Source organism: Vanellus vanellus (assembly GCF_965231255.1).
Source record: "Vanellus vanellus genome assembly, chromosome: 16".
NCBI lineage: Eukaryota > Metazoa > Chordata > Aves > Charadriiformes > Charadriidae > Vanellus > Vanellus vanellus.
This window is the reverse complement of record NC_138921.1, coordinates 2,831,321-2,854,410: the sequence shown is the minus strand read 5'-3', so window position 1 is coordinate 2,854,410 and position 23,090 is coordinate 2,831,321. Positions and strand designations below refer to the sequence as shown.

General features: G+C 38.9%; 1 protein-coding gene across 1 annotated transcript in view; it reads right to left on the bottom strand.

Annotated features, from left to right (window-relative positions):
* MED13L (mediator complex subunit 13L) overlaps window positions 1-23,090 on the bottom strand; it is a 203,163-nt gene that overhangs the window by 173,199 nt on the left and 6,874 nt on the right. The window contains exon 2 of the mRNA XM_082491423.1: window positions 9,205-9,442. Coding sequence (XP_082347549.1) covers window positions 9,205-9,442 — 238 coding nt within the window. The remainder of the gene's footprint in view (window positions 1-9,204; window positions 9,443-23,090) is intronic.

Below are 23,090 nucleotides of genomic sequence, written 5' to 3'. Positions count from 1 at the left end.
TAAAGGGTGGTTTAGATCAACAAGAACGCAAAAACATTTCAGCAGTGTGTCTTTCCTCTAGTGTACACTTTTCCTTCAAACTACTTAAATGTTAAGTATTGAAAAATCAATTTAACACCGTTCCGCTGTAAGTTCAAATTCTAGTTGTCATTACATGAGTGACTGCAACACACCGTTGTTTGTTTTTTTAAACAAGGAAGTAATATTTAGCTAACAGCAAAACTCCACCCTTTTCTTTTCCTATTGAAACCCCCAGTTCCCATGGGCAAAGAGCAAAGGGTAAGAATTCAACCTCATTCTTAAGCTATTCTATGTATTACAGCTCAAATGTTTTGCGCTTGCTCCTCCTCTTAATTAGAGGCAAGAATATTTTTTTGTTTGTATATTTATGGCATGCTGTTTTGGAAACGACATATTACAACCTCAGCACTCCCTGTAGCTTCAAATAAACATTAGGAAAAATACTTCATGTTTCAAACCCTTCATTCTCAGTGTACCACATTGTTTCTCAAATTTCATGGCTGATCACCAACACACTGAACCATATATCACAGCTTAAAGTCGCCATACGAACATGTTTCTAGATACCCAATGTACTTGTAACACAGATTACTGTCAAATCCTTGGATAAGTAAGTGCATATGTCTAATTATGTCCACTTAAAATGAAGCTAGCCTCAGAACTGGGGTATAGGAATTTTGCATCGAGATTTATAACCCTTAATAGGAACATTAAAATTAAAAAAAAGTAACTTTTATGTAATGGAAAACATACCTCTCTAAAGAGAAACTATGAGTTAACTTCAGAAAAGTTCTATGTTCTCTATTTGCAATGCAGTAGCATGTGTATGTCACTACAAGTTCGTTAATTATCCTAAAAATGGCATTACAAAAATGCAATTACATGCACAATTTTTTTTTTGTTATTATTTTCTGAAGGTAGCGTTTCATCTGTTTTTAAAGATGAAATTTACCCATAGAGCTTACCCTGTGTTCTTAGGATTAGTCAGTACAGAAAATACAAACATCAGTAATGAGCTCTATTAATGCAGACTTCACTTCAAGCTAACTTAGATTTACTTCACACAGTTAAGTGAGTTCATTTCACTGGAAAAAAAAGATTCCCTGAAGCAAAAAACATCAACTACTGTGGATGATATTGCCCAACACATCGCTGAAAAATAAATTCGACTGATTGGATTTTTTCATTTCCCCCCCTCCAGCAGCACTTTAAAAAATACAATCTTTTAATGATTGTTTAATTTTCATATAACTAGAATATAAATCCTTTACATACTGTTTTGCTGCAGCTGCAGCATAATGTCTCATTTTTCATGGAAAAAACCTAATTACGTGGTTCACTGAGTTGCCTGTGGTAACACATCAATTTTATTTACATTCAAAAGTTGGACTTCAGTTTGGTCTCAACACTCTAGTTAATTCCAAGCACATTTTATACAATAGTTCTCTCCACTTCGTTAGTAATACCTTACTCTAGCTTTTATTTGGAAAGGATTCTGAGCTATTATAATCCTGTTTCGGATTTCCAGCACTTTCTGCGCACGACCACATTTGTAGCACCAATTCTATTCCACCCTTAAACATACAGGGCTCGCTGCGAACTCGACTCCTACTGAATCACTTCTGTGAAAGAATCATTAACCGCTCACTGCAGAATGCAGCTATTAATGTTTCACAATGAACACCAATTCATTTTTCCACAAAAACACAACAGAAAAACAATAACTATTGTGTGGCCAATAAAACTTGAAGACTAATTACTCAACGTTTCAACTATTTCAACTGAACTAAGCTTATATTTTGAAAGCAGGAAGATTAAAAGGAAAAAAGTATGGTATTCAGTAGAGAATTTCTTGGCTTTACCTTCCATTAGTGTCTTTCCTTCAAACTGTTTACAGAAGGTAATTTGTTGCAGTTAACAGTGAAACCTCCAAATTCCCAAATATGAAAAGATTTAAAATGTTCATTCTTGGGAAATTAAAACAAAAAAAGAAAGTGTTAGGCTACGTTACATATGACCCTTAGGTAGATTTCATAATTTTTTGTTACCTTTTAGACTTAGACATCGCAGATGGTAGATATGTAGTACGTTAGAATGGTATATCCTTGACTAGAATTGATAATGAATTCACAAATGCCATACGTATTCATTTGATAGTACTCTGAACACTGAGATTTGCTCCTAATGTTGAGAAAAACTACTGCAGAGAAGAATAATTAAGGACAAGGTAAGCGCAATCTGACTTCTAAATGGGAGACCCAGATTCGATTTTTTCCATTTCTTTTTTTTTTTTTTTTAAAAAAGTCATACCCTCATTTCTATAACTATAAACCAATTTTAAAATAAAAAGACGAAAGAAGTTGGGGTGGTGGGAAGAATATTTATTTTATAAAAGAAAACAAAATAAAATGAAGACATCTTGCCCAGACACAATAAGGCTCTTGTCAACTCCATGTGTATAAAAGGAGTTGGCATTTTCCCATGAAGCAATTCCTTAATCCCAAATGATGGCATAATAACCTCATTTAATATGCCTCCTTAAAAGAAAAAGTTTATTTTGTCTAAGCTAAACTTCAACTGGCAATCACCGGACACCAATTAACAGTGTCAAATATAAGGGTCACAGAACAATTCTGCAAGCTGAGAAAGTATGAATTCACTTTTAAATCCTATCTTCTTTCCAGAAGAGTGTAAAAGTTTAACTTTGTTTTCATGTCTTTGGAAATAATCTATGCAAGGCAATTAAGAAAATGCAAATTACTTATCTTATTGAAAGTCATCAACCCAGAAGCAGACTTTTCAGTAACTTAATATTCCAATAAAGTCTTCTGTCATATGAACCTACTTGCTGATTCCACTCTTAACTCAAGAACCAGCAATTAAACATTTTCAGATTTTGCTTCAAATTATTAATAAGTGGTACTCAGCTGCTTGATATTCGTAGCTTCTTTTTAAATTGCAAGCCTTCAAAAATACTTCCATTTCAGCTCCTGAGAGATTCCTGTTATTTCTCGTTCGTAAACTGCTTTTCCATATATTAGCTGCTCTCATTCTAAATAGTACTGAGCAGGACAATAGTTATGGGGTTTATGTATTCTAGAGTATGTTAAACAAAATGCCGTAACACACATTCCACGCTTGCACACCCTTCAGCTAAGCCGACCAAAGCAAGAAACACGGAGATAACCTCTCGGTAATTTCAAGAGAGTATCAAAGTTAGCCATAATGCAATTTCAGCAGCCGAATACTCCCTTCTTTCCCGCTTTTACATTCTTATAATAGAACGTAAGATTTAAAAGCACTTTCATTAAAAGCAAGACTATTAATTTGTATACCCATTTCCCAGGAAGAGGTGCTTATTCTTGATTCTACGCATTGCTTCGCACACTTAAAAATGTTTCGACAGACAAGAAAATCTTCTCATTCGATAATTAACATATCTCGCTACACAGCGGCTAAGAACATATTTTGTGTCCCCAAAAGAGTTCCCAATTCCTTACAACTACAGTAAATCAAACACAGTACCTTGAAAGAACCTTAAATAGACTATTTTAAATTGAAGCAGAAAGCAACAGAGATTTTTCACCCCTCCTTGATTCTCTATCTTTCCCAAAATTCAAGCTTTCCATTATTTTTTTTTTAATCTGTAGTAACTACTGAAAAAAACACCATCTACTCAACATTTATAGGTTAAACATTTACTTGATTTAGAAGACTTAACTGAGAAAATAAACTTCCAAATCTGCAGGTTAATAAGCGAGCATGAAGAACCCTACCGAGCTGTAATAAAAATACCCAAATTGAGCTCTGGCAAGTTATTCTTCTCAGGACACGTGCTTGAAAACATAGCTGGCATGCTCTGTTTTCCTGTGGGTGAAAATCTACCCATCAGCAATTTGCAGGTAGAGAAACAATAGCAACAATTAAGTCTGGGCCACAACCACACGATCTAACGCGGGTGCCTTGCAAATAGTCCTTCCTACAGCTCACGTTTTCCTCTCATTCATCTCACCAGCACATGGGGATCACAACTGCGCCAGCCCAATACGCCAAGAATTCATAAACAGGAATGAACTGAAGCTCCATGTTTTTCCTGTCACAGATCAAATTTTAACTACATTTTTAAACTTACCAAGCTGTGAATATCCAGAACTATAACTTTTCAGGAAATATTTACCTAATTAATACAAGATACTCTATTCTTCCTAAGAGTTTCCATCAAAATCCTGATGCTCTACATCCAATATAGCACAAATCTTATGAGTATCTTTTGGGGGGAAGCACTTCCAGCAATTAATGGATTGAGTGCAATATACCAGACAATACACAAACCCCAAAGTTTTTGGCTCAAAAGAATTCAGCGCACAGGAAAACAGTAACACTCTCTATATCACCTCTCCTTCACAAGCCCTTTCCCCTACAACAAAAAGGTTCCATGGGAAGAACTGTCAATCTGACCTGTTGAAGGGGAAAACATCTTTAGGTGAATTTTAAGTGGGAGCGAGACAACAGTTCACTGCAACTTCACCAACACTTCAAGGATGATTGTCCCAAGAGCAGCAAAATGCTAAAATTGTATTTATTTTCTCTCAAGGAGCTTTGTAGGGTTAAGCTGCTATTCTGAAACTAGATGATGAAGCACCTGTCACAATACAGGGGTTTCACTTCTGTGCCATGCCTTGCTGAGGCCAACAGAATGGCTGGAGGGTACAGATGGGACGTCAGTGAGAAACCCCAGACGCCCAAGTTCCTCATATTCGTTTGTCTTATCTTCACAGCTTCACAGAGGAACACATGCGATAGCAATCCCAAATACCTACCAGAATCAGTGATCTCAGGCAAACAAGCTATTAAGTTGATAGTTCTTTAAACAAAACTGTGTCCTTCTATCAAATGGCCAGAATTTAATTCATTTTCAAGATGCTGCCTAACATTCTCGCAGCCTTCCAGAATCTACCTCCCCGGTCATGTTTCCAGGCACCAAAACCATATTCTCAGTGTAGCACCACACATCATAATCCCCAAATTATTCCTGACAATTCGAGTATTCTGTACCACAGAAGCAACAGACAAAGCTGAATATATCCATAAACTCAATATGCAGATTACAAGTTTATAGACAAAACTGTCAGACAAAAAGGTTGTTTAAAATGTCAGACAAGTATTCTTCGCAAAAGCAAAGGAGGCAACTAAGAAACAGATATCACCTGCTTATAGTCTACATGGAATGCACAGGGTACAAGTGTGGGGTGGGAGGAAAAAACCCCCAAGAGTCAAGTATAAATTCTCTATGGTGCTCCAGATGGTATTTGGCCACCCAATGCAAATGAGCTCACTGCAACTTGCAAATCTACAACTTTCCTGTCAAAAATCCTGCCAACAGTAAGATACTACCTCCTCTCCTTTCGTTTTTTTCTGTAGAATTTACAAAAAAAATATTTTTATGGGAAAAGGTACAGCAGCTGTAACACTTGTCAAACCTCTTCAGGCAGTAATATCATTAAATAGCATTTATCCTTGAGAAAACAAAACTTCCACAACCAGAACACTCCCAGGTTTTCAAACTTGTAAAATCACTCAATCTTTTTCTCCCACACAGTGACCCCATACCAATTCACTTTTTTCACTTGGGACAGAATAAAGATCTTCCGTCTTTCTTCAGATTTAAAATCCAATCATAATAAAAACCAGAACACAACAGCCGAGCCTGGCAGGAAAAAGAAATGTAGGAGTATGTGCAAGAGACACATCTATGAAATTCACAGCTGTCCAGTGAATCTAACTACTTAACTGATCTATAGCTGTTCTGCAAATAATTGTTTTTACTTAATCTCCCTTGACAGCACTTAATTATCAACACAGTTTTGGAAAGCTACTACATAAACAACTGTTCCTAGTACCTCCTGTTTATAACTACAAGTTGTTTTCCCTATGACTATTTGAAATTCTTCTATTAAACACAGATTGCTGTTTCCAAAATCACCTGCCTTGAATGTTGTAAAGATAAGGCAACCCACACAGTTCATATGCAAAACTTTAAAAAGTGCTTCTGAAAGAAAATTCTCTGTCTGGACTTCTTATTTGTTTAACAAAAGTACTAAATATCATACAACATTATTTGAGCGAATCTGCTGTTCAGAAAAATCAATAATGGTAATTTAGATTTGAATGAATAAAAGATAAAGACTTAAATTTAAGCTGCCACTAAATTTTTATTACCCTAATGAAAATTTCACCTTTAAAGCACAAGTCCTGGGCCAGAATACAGAAATCCAAAACACTGTGAGCAACTTCAAACTCGGTAAGAATTCGTGATCTTATTAACAGCCATTATTCCCTAAAGTTCATCCATCTCAAAAGACAGGATCTGTAAAGATGAAAGTGGTTTGGATAGACTCTAGTCTTCCACTGGGATTTCCAGTGTCAGATTTCTGGGACTCGTGCTCCTAAATGTATGAGTACAAACACAAAAGCAAAGCTCTGGTCATTGAACAATACGTTCTGACCACAGTGACATTCCAAACCCTAAAAACAAGATTTTAAGCCAATGCATCTTATTTCACGACCAGGTTATACCGAAATAACCAGCACGCTATCCTGGCTCAGCTGACAGGCAAGTAAATTACCATGCTTCAGTAACTGACTTATTTTCCGTCTGTATGCTCACGTGCAAAGTCCTTTATATTTTCAAGAGCCTGTAAACTCAGGAAACTAATTTCAGTTATCAAATAGCTCAGCACTGTGGTGTGCTTATACAATAAAAAGCAAAATAACCTTGTTTATTCTGCCTTGCTGCTGCATGAAACATTGAACACAAACAGTGTCCTTTGTCATATTTCAAGCAATCAATGTACATAAATGCCTCATTCCGGCAGAATCTGATGTTCAATGTTTTGTCACTGCTGACGTTTGGACTCTAAAAAACTACTGAAGAGAACAAGACAACCCGGCCAGCAGTAAAATTTATAACACTTATACAATTACCTCACTTTAAACTATTATCTGATCAGTCACTACAACTGTTTCAATGTGCTTTTAATATAGAACAAGTAAACTTAAAATTATATAATTTACACATATTACAAAGAATTCCAAAACCTGCAGTGGAAGGGATAAGAAAAGGAGCTTACTTCCCAAATTCTTGTAGGGTCCTGACAGTTAGCGGGAGCATATTTCTTCTTTCAATTACCATGCACTTCATTCCCCTGAAAGAGTTAGATAGTCCTCCCTTCTCCACCTCCAAACTCAACTTCGCATCTCTTCACATCCCTCTGCACAATCTTTTTATTTCAGACATTTTTACCTTGAATTTCAGAGAGCACAGCAAGTGAGGATCACTCAACGCTTGTGCTATTGTACCAGGGTAGACACGTCTCTTCAGTGCAGCTGGCTGCAGTATCGTGAAACACGCTATGCTCAGACTGGTTTTTATCAGGGTGATACTGCTGCTGTTGACAATCAAAAAACAGTGCTCTTGCAGACAATTTTCAGATTTAATTCCACTTAAAAATTACTGTACTGAAGGCTCCAGCCTGGATGCTTCATCAAATTTTGGACCAGGCAAAAAAAAAAAAAAAAAAGTGTTAAACTGATGCTATTCTCTATTTGCCGTACTCTGTCCCATCCTATACTCAAGCAGGTTCAGCTATTCATACATTTAAATCCTTCACCATACCATTACCACTGGAAGTAGCATTATATTGTTATAACCAAGATGTTAGATATAAACAAGCTACATCAATTTACAACAGAAACAGAAGCTATCACCTGCAACTCCCCTCAAATAAAAAGACACTTAAGTCCCATATACTGCATTTGAAATATTAAATAAACTGTATTTCACAAAGAGAAAAGCATATATTATTAAAGCTTTGCTGGGTAAGTAGAAATACTATCCATGCCTTCATTCAAAACAGGTGCCTCATAAAAAATTAATGTCAGCGGAATGGCTTGGTGCAGCACTTCTGAGCCATCTCTTTAATTATACATGATCACATAGCTACCTGCATGAAATACGCCTAGAGATACACAGGGTTTCATATCTGTGATTTCATAGGCGATATTACCAAATGAACAATCTGGTATGCACGAAAGTACAGAGTTTGTAATGCTCTGGAGACAGGTGGCTAGAACAGGGTGACAAATAAGAACTGGAACACAGCATAACCCAGGACCAAAACTGTGTGTGGTAGCAGTAGGGAAATAAAGGACAACAAAAGCACACTTGACAAATACAATATGCTATATTTCTTGAACTGACATACAAATGCTATCACCAAGTAACCACAAGGTCTAAAGGCTACCAGGATGAAAATTTATTGCAAAAACCAAGGAACTGGTCCTTATTATTGGTTTGGGTTGTTTTTTTTTAATTACTAGTGTTATTCCAGGATTAGTGAACTTTGATTGTTTTCATCCAAGTCATAAGAGGCAAAATAAGGCACAAGTATTCATGGAGTCTAATAAAATATGTTTTAAAAGTTAAAGTTTGCAGGCAAACTAGGTCTACTCAAAGTAACAATCCATCATGGAAAAGGAATTCATATAGAGTGGATATTCATCGCCAAAAAGGATCAAAACAGATAAAGTTAGTTTTGTTGTATAATTTTAAGGCTACACATTCTGGAGTCACTGAAGACAATCAAGTTGCATAAAACTTACAGCCACATGTACTTATCGTCACCTTTGTCCTACCTTCCCCTGTCTTCCTTTTATTATGTTCACTTCTTACAACTTGCCTCCATTTATGCTCAAATCCTGTAGCATGACCAATGTGGCAAGTTCTGACCCTGCAGATTTACCTGTGGCACCATGGAGTTTACCTGACTCTCTAATATAGGTGTTTTATTCCATCAATTATTACCTCATGCCAGAGTTTATTTTTTTATAGCACATCTGAGATTTCACCAACAAAAAAAATATCCAATATTGTTGGATGATGGGCCTCCTAATGTAATGATGTTGGATATGGGCCTCATAAGTTTTAGGTTCTATTTTGCATTTTATCTGCAAAGCACTTGCAGCAGAAAAGTCAAATTTACAAACTTTTTTTTCTTTAGGTCTCAATACATAAATTGTGACAAAATCACATATGGTAGCAAGTTAAAGCTTTTAATGACAGAGTTCCTTTTTCACTGAAAAAAAAAAATATATATCAAGAAACAAAGAAAGAGAATAACTTACTGTGCAGTTCACGATGTATCACATCTACAAGATTCGGTTCGTCTCCCCACCAGAATATCCATAGTTCCTTACAATCCGGTTTGACGTCACGGCGCCACACACAAAGCAAATTGGCCTGCAGGCAGCGGATGAAGCTGAGCAGAATCGGATCATCCTGTGCTGGGGCTGAAATGATAGGGCCACAGTCCCCATGACCTTCAAAATTGTACCTACGCCATTTGATGCCTGTAAGTTCAGCCTACGGAGAAAAGGAGAAAAAAAAAAAGCCATTAAATCACTCTTTATCAAAATTTAGTTATATTCATAGTACTGCTTTGGTTCATTTTCATTGTTTAGTTTCTAGGATTTAGCTCTAAGCAGCTGAAGTTAAAAAAAACCACACAACTCCTATTCCCATATGGTCCTCTTTTCCCCCTCAAGGAAAAAGAAAAACAATTTTAGAAATGGTACTGAATATACCTGGCTTACCCCTGCATTTAGGTTTTTCACCACAACCTGACTCAGTTCCAGCAGATTCATTCATTTCTAACCTTACTGTTATCTTATTGTAATCCTACAAATTAGAATGAAAACAAACAAACAGGGAGAGGGAATAAGGCCCATTCCCTACATGCTGCTTTGCGGAGAAGTAAGGTCACTGTCAGCCCAAAATTTGATCACTTGGAAGTCACAAACAGACAGTACTACAGGACTTAAGAAAACAAGTGACTTATTGAAAACAGTGAAATAGAGTTTCACATTGTGATGTCACAGGTTTACCGCACATGCTTTTTATTTTTATTTTGCTCAAACAAACAAAAACAGAATAAGGGAAGTTGCCATTTACAGGCTCTCAAGCAGACAGAATTCTCTTATTAACCTTCCAGGAAGAATAAAAAGAACAGTAAAATGGCTACCCAGACTTTTGGGAAAGATTTTTTTCTACACAGGTAGAAAGATCTGCAGGAATGTAGGTGTCCTGCTGCAGAGCAGTGTGAATAAACAATTGCCAGAGAAGAAGCTGCCAGAGTACTCAAACCATGAAAGAGCTGGCAGCTAGAACCAGGTCAGCAGAGCAATGGTTCTAATTTACTTTTTTTCTCTTTTCAACTTTAATAGCAGATACTCACAGCTGTTACATCTGGTTTCCCTTCTCTGAAATGTCCAGATTGTTACCTTTTTATCTGCTTCTGTTACCCTGCCCATCACACTCTTCCTCATCCCTCCCCAGCCTGCTGCCCCGTTTCCCCTCCCGCATGATTTTTAGTCTAGCTAGTGGGAGTATCATTATCAAATTAAAAAAAAAAAAAAAAAAAAAAAAAAAGAGAGATGTATATACTCTGTGTTCACAGCGGGCTTGTATTCTACTTTCTAACCCGTGTTACCACATTCTCACTGCTGTTACTACCTCCGCTTCATTTACAGCATTCACACCTTCACTTCGCTGCTCAGAAATAGCCGGTGTGCTCAGCTCTAAAGTGGTCCTACAGGAAAAGCCAGCTGGTCTACAGCAACAAGCTGCAAGAACTCGAATGCAGCATCTACACCTCTGACAAGAAAAGTCATTGCCAGGGAGAAGGGGAAAGACACAGCAGCAGCAATACTAGCTGTAGGGATGCCTGCCCCCCACGCCCTGCCAAGCAAGACATTAAGCTGTATTGAAACACTAAACAATCCTTTCCTTTCTCTGGACAGTACATATAGAAGATATCAACAAGAAAAAGGGTGAAATCTTTACTCCTAAAGAAAACAGAAGACTTGCAGGTCACGTATTCATCCCATTTTCATCATCTGCACAAGGACGTTTAACCTACTGGCTACACTGCTCCTCCAAAACCCATATACGTGTCACATACAGAAGGATCTCCCTTTTCAAGTCCACAAATTTAGTTCATTTAGAAGTTTAGACTCTAAAATTTACTTTCCTTCACCACAAGAAGTGGCAGTGGGCTGTTACTTGTTCAAGAGCTAGCTGGTTAACCGCTGAGGAGCTAAAGGTGACGTTCATCATGCCAACAACGCAAAGAGAAAATACTTCTATTTCTTTGATCTCAGAAATATATCCTCTAAAAGTTTCACCTCATTCTGCCTGTATATTGCCCAGCGCAGCACGGTTCTGGCCCATGACCAAACTTCCTGTGACTATGCCTCAAGGACTATTTCCCCACACACCGATTACCCAGATTGCCTATTTAATTTTCCCCTGAAGAGGCCTCACTGGGCACAAAGGAATACAGCAGCTGACCTCTACTGGGAAGGGGAAAAAATCTGACAAAGCACCGAACAGCAGTGTAATTGTTTTTATTTCTTGCGTGCCCCTAAACCACGAGTCATCTTCAGCTCCACGTGGCGGAAGAGACGCCACTATCCTGTATCACGTCAGCAGGATACCAATAGTGGTGAAATCGCAGACAGCGCTGGATTATCCCTGCTGAAGACTCCCTACAGCCAGCACTACTGCTTTTGCACTCAGACAGAAACGCTGATCATCCTTTCAAAGCATTGGGGAACCACGGAAAAGCAAATCAGGAAAGATGGTCAAGACTGGCCAAGATGCACGGCATATATGCCATGTTCCTGGCACAGAAGAGGACACAGGAGCACAGGAGGAAAATGCAGGAGGGAAGGACAAAAATTCTTCTTTCACGATAAGGTGCTGTGTAGCGCTGGAACACCTCACACATTATATAACATTCTAAGAGAAAGCACTTACACGTGCTCCTCCACATCTACATCTGTTCTACACGGATCTCAATCTATAGCTTGGAAAAGGAACGTGCAGAGTTTCCGAAATAGTGTAACGACTATGACTACGAATCACAAAACACCAAAGATTAGTGCCAGCATAGACAACCTAGGAAAAAAAAGTTAAATGTTTATGTCATAACCAACTAGGAACATATAGTAAGTCACAAAGAACATGGAATAGGAAGATGACAAAAACAAAACAAAACAAAAAAAAAACCACAAACCAACAACTGAACAGAAAAGGTTACTCAACAGCACCGCTCACTTGAACACAGCAATAACCAGAGCTCAGCTGCATGAAACAGCAGACAAGCTCCTGCAGCTTTCTGGCAGCTCAGAGGTATCAACCCATAACATCCCATCTGTATTATGGATGAAATACAGTCAAGAAAAGCATACAGAAACCAGCAGAGCTGCATTCAATTTAATTCTACGCTAACAAACTTCTGGAGTGTCTAGTTCTACAGGCTGCGAGGAATGACTAACTACTAGAGCTAACCAGGATCACCAGCGACCACCCACCCAGAAAATGACTCCCAAGAAAGGGAAGAGACACGTACTGGGGGTCTTGGACTTCGTAGCAGCATAAAATGAGATCTCACACAACGTTTCCCAGTCAAAGTTGCAGAGATGCTGTTCAGTGCATTTATTTGGATGTGTCTGTTTCTGTTTAAATTTTAATGGGTAAGCATCAATACTAATCCCTCAGAACTTCTACATTTTGTCCTCACGTTAATTAAAACTGAATTGAAAAGAAGATGTGAATCCAGAAGGAGTACACAAGACAAGAATGTACCAGGAACACTTATATCTATTTTACTCCTCTATAGATGTTTTGTGTGAAGTATTTAACACACTATAGGGAGTGTGCATCCACATGGAGGGTTTGTTTTTTGTTTTTTGGGTTTTTTTTGTTATTTTTTTTTTTTAAACTATTTTATTTAAACAAAGAAGCATCACTCGTTTTAGAAGTCCTCAGTCTGCAGCAGGGATTTTACAGACAAGACAGCCAACGGCCTGTGGTTCTGGTGACTGTATTGAAGAACTAAATAACTAAATGCGGTTTCACTGATGCTTAATCAGCAGTGAACACAGGCTGCTACCAAAATGGCAGCCTCTCCCTCATCCCAGCCACGCATTTCCATCTCCCCATCCGACATCAGACCTAGTGATCACACAACCACTGGCTGCATGGAATCAGTCCACCAATTTAAAGATGAGAAACAAACAGAAAGAAAAACATTGATCAGATCAGCACACTGACAGCTTACCCTGCAGCCACATCCTCCCTGGAGCAGAGCGAAGAGCCCGGCTGAGAGCAGCACTGGAGTGGGATCTCCCCTTTCAGTGACAGCTCCAATCAGATAAAACAGAACACGGAGCGGCACACAGAGCCTGTTGTTAACGTACACCTTAAACCAACACAAGCAAGCACCGGTGCCAAAAGCAACCCTGGACTGGCCTGCCTTCCCTGCATCACTCATCTGTTCCCGACTTCACCACCACCTCCACTTCATGGCAGTGCTGCTGTTTGCGTAGATTCCTGCTGGGGTGAACTGAATAAAAATCGGAAGTATTATGTTAAGCGGGGTTTTTCCTCTACTCAGATCAGTCCCCACGCCCAATTCATGAAGTAGCCACAGAGATGTTTGCACCAGTAAGACAGTGGACAGCAAAGCGGGTCAGGGAGGGTAGAGCTTCTCCTTTTTGTGAGGCTGCTGGTTTTAAAGCAGCCTGAAGGACCCACTGAGATCAAAACCAAGATCGCCCACCTGAGGAAAAAACTGTGAACATGCTGTTTTACTCACAACTGGCTAGAAATGACTGCAGAACAAAGCAAAAGACTTGCCAGGTGACGTAATCTATTGTGTTTCTTGCATCTCTTCCTGTATGCATAGTCTTGGCTTATTGTGGTTGCTACAATGTTCTTAATACTAAAAAGCCTGACAAAAAAGGAACTTACAAATACTTACTATTAACCAACACGCATGCATTAAGCAAGAGACTTTTTGCTTTGGTTTATAAAGGAACATGTGTTTTGGAGAACTGTACTGTGAAGGGTATAATTTCCCACATAAGAGGGGTGTTTTTTTAAATTATTTTATTTCTAAATTTAGTTAACTGCAGTTAGACACAGAACAGTGTTTGTACAACACCTGTTCTAACTACACTGGGCCAAGCCTGTGAGGAAATAAAGAAATCAGATCTCTATGGCTAACAGCAATATTCAAAATCTTTACTAACATTCAACTTTTTACAGTAAAATCCCCAAGACACAAAGAAATCTGTTTCTGATGCCAGGGGAGGTTTAGATTGGGTATTAGGAAAAAGTTCTTCACTGAAAGAAAGGGTTATCGAACATTGGCACAGGCTGCCCAGGGAAGGGGTGGAGTCACCATCCTGGAGGTATTTAAAAGCCGGGCAGAGGTGGTGCTGAGGGACATGGGTTAGTGGTGGGTTTGGTAGTGTGAGGATGATGGTTGGACTTGATGATCTTAAAGGTCCCTTCCAACCTCAATGATTCTACGATTCTATGACATATCCAAAGCAGCTGTCAGGGTAGAAAAGAGCATGCAAACTCAAAATTTCATATAGGCATCCAAACTCACCCAAAACCATACCCAAGAAATAGTCATTAATGCAAACACAGCCATGCCAACGCTTTCATTCAGAAACATGGCCATAGAAAGAATGTCATATATAGTCCTTTGAAAAGGAGTGCAAACACAGGTTTCCTTCCTCCCAGGGGACTGTCTTAACCATTTCACTCTGCAGAGTGAAATGGCTTAAAAAAAAAAAAAAAAAAAAAAAAAAAAAAAAAAAAAGAACTAAGAGCATTCAAACCTCTGATATCCAATATACACAACAAGCAAGCAGAAGAGACAGAGAAAGCAAATTAGCACTTTCTCTTACAACCATTACTCTGCTGCCCTAAATCCAGACACCTTCTCATCCATCTGTAACAGCTGAGGGCTGTAGCCATTTTAACTCCAGGGCGGCATCCAGAACTGGAAATTCCTAGTAGAGATAAAATCTAAGCTCTGATTCTTTTTCCCTCCTCGGGCTTAAATCAGAATAATAGACAGGCAGGAAGGGTCTTCTGCTGATCTCATAGCGCTCCATTCAGATTGGCAGAGTTTTTGCTGCTAAAAATCACAATTCCCCAGTAACATTTCACACTGCACAACTTGATTCTGGCATGCTACCAGCAACCCTGAAGATTTAATTAGTGCTGTGTAGCCACTGTGACTATTTTCCTCTTCTGCAGTCCTCACAGATGGAACACAAACACATCTTCCACCTCCTTCCCCCCTCCTCCCCCCCCCCCCCCCCCAATGCTTTTTGGCCTATATACTTAGTACAGGAAATGGACAGACCAATCTAAATGAACTTCTCCAGAAGGCTTGAGTAATTCCACCCATTTTAATACACAAAGCTCCCTTGGACAGATTATACAAGAATACAGACCCAGCAGAACCAGAAAAAGGCAGAGCATAAAAAGTCTGAGAGATTCTTGTATTTGGCCACACCAAGTGTAAAGCAGAGTAATTTCTGTATTATTGTACTTCTCTACACTAAAAACAATGGCTAAAAATACATAATCACATTATTTTTCCTTCTTTGTATAGGACAGAATGGTAAGAAAAGCTAAGGCAGACCCAGGCCTCAGAGCGTAGAAATTCAGTACTGCAGTACTTTCAAAATAGGAAGGATATACTTGAAAAGGAGGCAAAGATCTACAGAAAAGGCTTGAAGGGTCTTAGGAACTAGATATCCATCACGCAGGCCCTCAGCTCCAACCCTGACTTTCTCAACACGGCATTGTTCAGGTCATTTTATCTTTCTCAGTTCTCCTATCTGAAACAAAACAAAACAAAAACCAGCTATAAAAATACTTCCCAGTTGCCTGTCCAAAAGGCGCTACTCAGCCAAACGCAGTCTGCACAGTGCTTCAAAGATGATTCTCTAATTCTCTTCAGAAAAGAAGCAAGTAATGTAAAAAAACCAAACCACACCACGCCTCTTAAGTCAGGTACTTCTACAAACAAGTTTCAGTTAACCAAGGGGAATATAAAAATGAAAAAGCTTTCATCATACACCTTTCTAACCAAGGGGAAGATGTTAACTTGTCCAGGGTACCTCAAAACGCTATTTCCCAGCCTCTGAAGTCAGGCACAATCTAAACAATTTCTCTAATTCAGATTTTTGTTTGCTTCTATGTAGGATACCGTAGTTGCTAAGTCTTCAGTCTACAATTTGTGCTTCAAATTGGAACATTAAAAATATGTGACATATATATTTGCCAGTTTTATTAAGAGTCTCGTGTTAGAGAGCTTCATTCAAGTAAGTAGCTATTCTGAAGCCACTAGAGACTCATACTAAGGACTACTCACATGAGTAAAAACCTGTATTAGAAAGCCCTTAGTTCATAGTCCAGGAATTTAAACTGTAGTTAAAGGTGTCATGGGAATTACAGCACCATTTTAATTAAATGCTGTAAGATCTTGTGGACAGATTCAAGATTAGCACCATCTGTTTTGGTTACAGTGTTTCATTTCACCACATCATCCTCACACAGCAACAAAATATCATTTCACACTCTACTCAAGCCGTTTAAATACCAGCTAAAAATTATGTCATCTTGATACACCTCACTAGGAAGGAAGGACAAAAGGATGGAGATCGGAGGACTGAAAAATACTCTGTAACACCATGTGCTTATGGGGGAGGCAAACACATAGGCTGACAACAACTCTTGTCCCCCACTCCCACTGAAATAAAATATTTAGTAACATCTGTGTAAGTCCCTGACAAGTGAATTGAAAGAACAGAAGAAAGAAAAAAAGAACAGCGCATCAGGGAACAGAGGAGACTGCTTAACTAACAAAATTTTCTTCTTCATAGCTATATATTATTTCTACACTCTGAGAAAGATTCCTATTTGGATAGCCCCGCTTTGTGCAGTGAGACTGAAGCAGCAGCGAGCACCTGTACACACACACTCTCTCCTATCTTTTACTCCCGGGTCTGTAACTCTCTCGGTTTAAAAAACCAAAACAAACCAACTGACTCAACCCTGCATAATCTCCTGATATCAGATCATTTACTAAACCACATATCAACATTCCACTCTTTATCCTATCCATTTAAAAAAAAAAAAAGGGGGGGGGGGGGGAATGGTTTATGTTCCCTTCCCTCAGGGCTTAACCCTTCTGTCCCATAAAAAGGACAGAACCGCACGGCCGTGACGAGAGGCCTCGTCCTGCACTGGACCAGCCCTGGCTCAGCTTCAAAGTGACATTCCCGTTCGGCAACGCGACTGGCAGACAAGCATTGCAATAACTGCATAAACAAAGCTCTTCAAACTTTTTGACACTTTGAATTCAAGAATGGAAAAAAACAACACATTTAAAAAATAAAATCTAATTCTGAAGTGAGCCTCACACGGCCAACAGAGAACCTGTGCTTCAAAAAGCTGAATGATCAGCCGAGCGTCATTCTTCTTAATATGCAACTGATCACCAGCCGAATGACATGTTTGACTTTAATCCTGTCCCTGTATAAGGGCATAGTCAAGTGGCTGGGAAAAAAAGGATAAAGGACAGCCACTAACAATCTTTTAAAAATGAAGGATTAAAAAAAAAAAAAAAAAAACAAACCTTTTTGCTGTTGTTGTTGTTCATTTGCTCTTAAAGCCAGCAAGAAACTGAGCACATCACTGCATGCGGCACGTGTGCCCGAAACCATTTTCTGTTGGATAAATCTCTTCACCCCATACTATGCTGCCCTCTTCCTTCATACCCCCTGGAACAGATTATCTAAATGCTACTACTTCAGAGCTGTTTGTGACAAGCAACAGCGTCAGGGCATTTGTATGTCATCTTTTATCTTTGCCAAGTCTCAGTGAAGGATTTAGCTGTAACCAAAATCCTATTATCAGATATCTTCCTGACGGACTTCTGTACCTGGGGACATTTGAGATACTGTATCATAGTATCGAGGACCAGAAAATCAAGCTACTTCTAAAATAATAGAGCCCACAGATAGCATTATTAAAAGCTACAAACAGCATGAGCTTTTATGCCTAAAAAGTAAACAGTGTTGACAGAAATGAGGTGTTTTTCCCCTCTCTCTCCTCAATGTCAGTGTGATTCTGCTTACGTAGGAGAGGAGGCAGCTAGGAAGATTCATAGATAGTTTCAAAGAAACAAAAGTCAGACTAGCCTTAAAAGGAATTTGAGATAGCACCTAAGTACCATCCTTCCCACTGAAAAATATAAAAGGACTCCAACATTAATGCTCACGTTTCAGCAGTAACAAAGAAGTTTTGAGTGGCAAGCATAAATCTGATAAAAGTGCCCAAATTGCTGATACATACCCCAGCCGCCACAGAACTTCAAGGTTAAAAGCTAAAGTAAAAGACTAAAATAAAACACAGCAGAAGGAAGGAAAGTGAGCGCACGCAGATGTACTGAAAGAGAAACAGTATCTTCCTAGAGTCCGCTGCAAAAACAGGTTGGCAAAACAAAACCAAAAGTTAGAAATTCTTACAAAAGAAACAGACGATGACACAGAAGTTGTCAGGCCATCGCGATGCACATGTAGCTCTGCACCTTCACTGCTAACTGCAGTTCTTGTTTTGCCACATCAAAAAAGTAGAGAAAATAGAAAAATTAAAGGAATGGTCAAAAAGTGTATATTCCATACAATGAAAAGCATTAAAGGATTAGGACTGTTGGGTCTAAAAGAGGGAAGCTATGAGGGTCTCTGGAGAACAGCAGCTGGTTGTGCCTTCCAAGTATCAAATTAAATTAGCAGAATGCAGACTCAATCTAAAATGAGATGGCTGAACTTTTTGTGTCAGGATAAAATCTTAGGTACTAGTTTTAAAATTGTCTATTAAATATCTACCTGGTTCAAGAAATCTCTCAACCAAATACATAGAGAGCCTGAGAGATTATTCAAGGGAAGTATTACTGTGTCCTTGACCTACTCTTAGTCGTTCTCCAGGTAACTGCTAACGTCTACAGGAGGGAAAGCACTTTTGCAGCAGATTTTTTGGGTCTCCTGTTCTTCTCCCAGAAAAACTGTAGCATTGCTATGAGTGGCTATAGCAAGCCTGCAGGTGATTTCCCAAACACAAAAAGCCGTGCAATACAGGTTGCTCTCACTGACAATGTAGCAGCTGTTACACTGACAGGCACCAACACAACTCTCCACTAAATCCAGCAGGACAACCAACCACTGGCCACCATTGAGACAGAACACTGATGGACTTTTGTTCCAATTCAACAAAGCTGTTCCCGTGCCGTGTTGTTTAGCCAGGTACCATACCAGCATTTTTGAAATCTTTATCAGCGCATGAGGAGCAGAGTCAACAATTACCCTCAAAATAGCTCTCAGACCTGCCATCCTCGAGCCAGTAACAAACGTCCACCAATGAAACAGTAATAGTCATTCAGGACCAACTACAGGAACTCTTAAAAAAATTAATTATAGCACAACAACAACAAAAAAGAAAAGAACAAAATATGGAATTTCTGAGAGAAGAACCTCTGAGTTACATCAACATCTTTCACCTTCAGTGAATGACTTTGGTTAGCAAATCTCCAGTACCTTAACCGATTCAGCAAATCTCCATATCCAGTTCCAAACTGGCACCTGGCTCGTCAGCTCTCCTCCATGGTAAAGGCTGTAACTAAGTTCATCAGACAGAGATGTAACAGGATCATGTCATGAGCGTGACTGAAAGCCAAAGGGCTGAGATCTAGCTACTACTTGAAAAGATGCTTTTGAGTCAAAAAAATTCAAGACACAAAAATATAAGGAAACTGGAAAATGGCAGCAACATCTTCTCAGGTCAGCACGCGATTTAAACTCACACAGGCATGCACTTCCACGCACCCACACTTACTGCCTTTTGCACCGATACAGACAGGTGAAGGGGGAAGGTGTCCTGACGGGGTCTCACCACCAAGTACAAGAAAGTGAAACGGAAAAGCCAATCTGAACAACAAACCAGGTACTGAATAGGGAGGAATCTAGGTTTCAGAGGATGCTACTACACACCACCTATCCATGTCTTGGAGAACACACCTACCCAATAAAGCCTAAACAGACAAACGCATTTAAAAACAAGACGTGGTGGGTTTTGGTTTGTTTTGGGTGTTTTTATGGGGAAGAGGGGAAGAAGTGGAATGAAGCTTACCCATGTCAGAAGTGAACACATAGCAGCGTAGGCTGTATGCAATGGAAGCACACAATGCCTGGAAGCAAAATGCCATCTCCAAGACAAAAGACAGAAGGGATTGAATGCATTCTTTTCATTTTAACAAACCCTAGGTTTAGGTAGTGAACTACCCTGCAGGTCAGGTTAGGGACACTGTTTTAGAGAGCATGCTAAAAGGCACCTCTGAGTTCCTTAACACTTCAGCCAGTTTCTTTACAAAAGGGACTCAATTATATTTTAAATTCTGCATAAATGGTTGAGAACAGATAATAAAATGAAAACTACCACTGCACACCTCAGATAGCACATAAAAGAAAGCAAACAGATGTGCAACTTTGCTAGGCAACTTTTCTACGATAGGGTGAACAACTAGGTTTGCAAGTTCCCTTCCAAAATACAGAATCAGAACAAAGTAACTGCCCATTTTCCAAATTAAAAAAATCCCCTCTTACAGAAATGTATTCCAACACATGAAAAATGATGACAAAAGCAAACCTGCAAGTAAACAAAGGAATCTTCTCTCTTCCCCCAACTGTAACTTTTTAAACTTTTTTTTTTTTTAAACTGAAGGAGGAAGGAAATGTCAAACATCAGAGTCGTACAATGGACTATCAGATGTTTCCCAAACCAAGTAATCTGACATATGGGCAGAAAAAAATAAAGTGGGGTGGGCTGGAGGAAGTAACAACCCAAGCAGAGTAAACTTTGGCATACTGAGTTAAAAAACACAGTTCCTTTTCTTCCCTTATACAAAAATCTGCATTTAAAAGCTCAGAACTAGAACATTTTTGTACACCACATCTAAGCAGAATTGCCTAGTGAATACCAGCAACAGCTCACACAGTCCGTCACTGACCTGCGAAGCACCACGCTGCCTGCCCAAATGGGCTCTGACCCAGATTCCTGGCTCCAGGCTAGGAAGGTAGTACCAGTGCAGAAATACGATCAGACAGCCCTGGTTCTTTAACATCAACATTGTCTTGACCAGTGACATCAAATCAAGCTCAAATTGTTAGGCAGACTGCCAAATCCCTTAGCCCTTTCAAAAAAACACCACCTGAAGAATTCTTTCCTATGAATCTTCCTTAAATATAGAAAGTAGTAAATAAATCCACTACATGACTGGTCATGTAGCTTCATTTTGCCAGCTTTCTTACTGTCATTCCTGCAAAGACAAGAATCCAGCAACTCCTGCCAGAAGAAAATTATGGAAATTCACAGAGAACTCCAGTCAAAATTTTATTAATATACACACACAAAATTTAATAGCCAGAAACACTGGGCTAAAAATGAAACCAGCAAATTCAGAATACAGTAATTTAACCAATTAACCTATTCTGTCAGCAAAGCAATTCTTTTTTTACAAAAATACTTGACACAGTCACTATAAGATGTTCCTGGAATGAATTTTTAACTCACCCAGAACCACCTACAAATTCAGTAATGTTGTGGGACACACATGAAGCGAGACTCATAAAAACCTGACACTAAGAGGCTGCAGATATACCAGCCTAGATTTGAAAACTTCCTAGTAAACCAGAGACTCCAATAAGAGAAAAGTCATGGTTTTATACTGTAACAATCAGCACATTTTGAAACTTATGTCTCATAGCTGTCAGCTGTGAATGCATCATTACCAAAAACAGAAGGCTGCCAATGCCTGGTCAGTAGGTACAGAACAGTGTTCCTCTACATTGTGTTTTCAACCCTCTGTTCTCACACAATATTGTATTTTATGGGCAAATATAGAGCTATAAGAGTAGGCAACAAAAAAGTACTGACCACAGCATAGCTCTTTTAAAGCTAAAAGATGAATTAAATACATTTTTAGTGAACAAGCTTCAAATTTCCTTCTCTAAGACATGGATTGTGGTTACACAGCCATTTTCAATCCAGGCTGCTGCCAAAACTTGATGGGGAGAAAGAGGAATAAGAGGTACACAGAGCTGGATAGGGAGTGAGAAGGGGGAAAAGTTTTTCACTAGGTCAGTTCCACGATCCAGGCTTAAATGTGAGCTTCTGAATCCTTTTGGGGTCACCAAAGCACAGAAGAAGAGTGAAGGGGAAGGGAGAAAAATTAAAGATGGAAAAAAACACACCTTTTCCTCTGTAATCAATATTTTCTTTTCATAAACAAAACTAGGACACTACACTGCAACACTGGCTGACTAAAGAAAGCAGAGGTAAATGCCTAATGAGAAGTGATACACAAATACATGCATCATATCATCTGCTAAAAATTAATTTTAGAAGACTGTTGATTTTTCTCCTTTTCCGTATACTGATTAAATACATTCCTTTGTACAGGGACAAGGTCTTTGTGTATGTTTGAGCTCATCTGTGTTAGTCACAAACGTAAATATTGCCTAGGGGCACATTATACAACAGCAACACATAATAAAATTTCCTGTCTCAAAGAAACAAGGGAGAAATGCCACTAAAAGCTGGAGTCACATTTCCATATGCACTATTGCAATTCTGCTTAGGAAAGTGAATTAAGCCACTCATGGCTCAATAACACTTTTTAACAGACTGAGGTAGGAAACAAGAGTCAGGATTTATCAAAATTAATCAAAATTCACAGCACAAGCCAAAGGAGAGACTGCTTAAACCTCTTACATTTGTGAGATACCAAAAACCAGGCATCATCTCACCAAGTAAAATGGTAAGAACCCTTCTGATCTGAAAAGTTAAACTTACTATATAGTATCAAAGTGGTTTATGTTCAGACGTCATTATCATTTTACAGTATAGCGATCACACTAATGCAAGACTCCGTAACTAGCTGAAGCCACAGCAGGAAACCACACAAGCTGTCATTCTTAGTATCACAGGCCTGTTATCCCGGCGGTATATACTTCACAACTGTCTACAGAGGGAATCCAACACAATGTTTTAGCAGTATTTTGAGGTCTGTTAGAGCAGAATA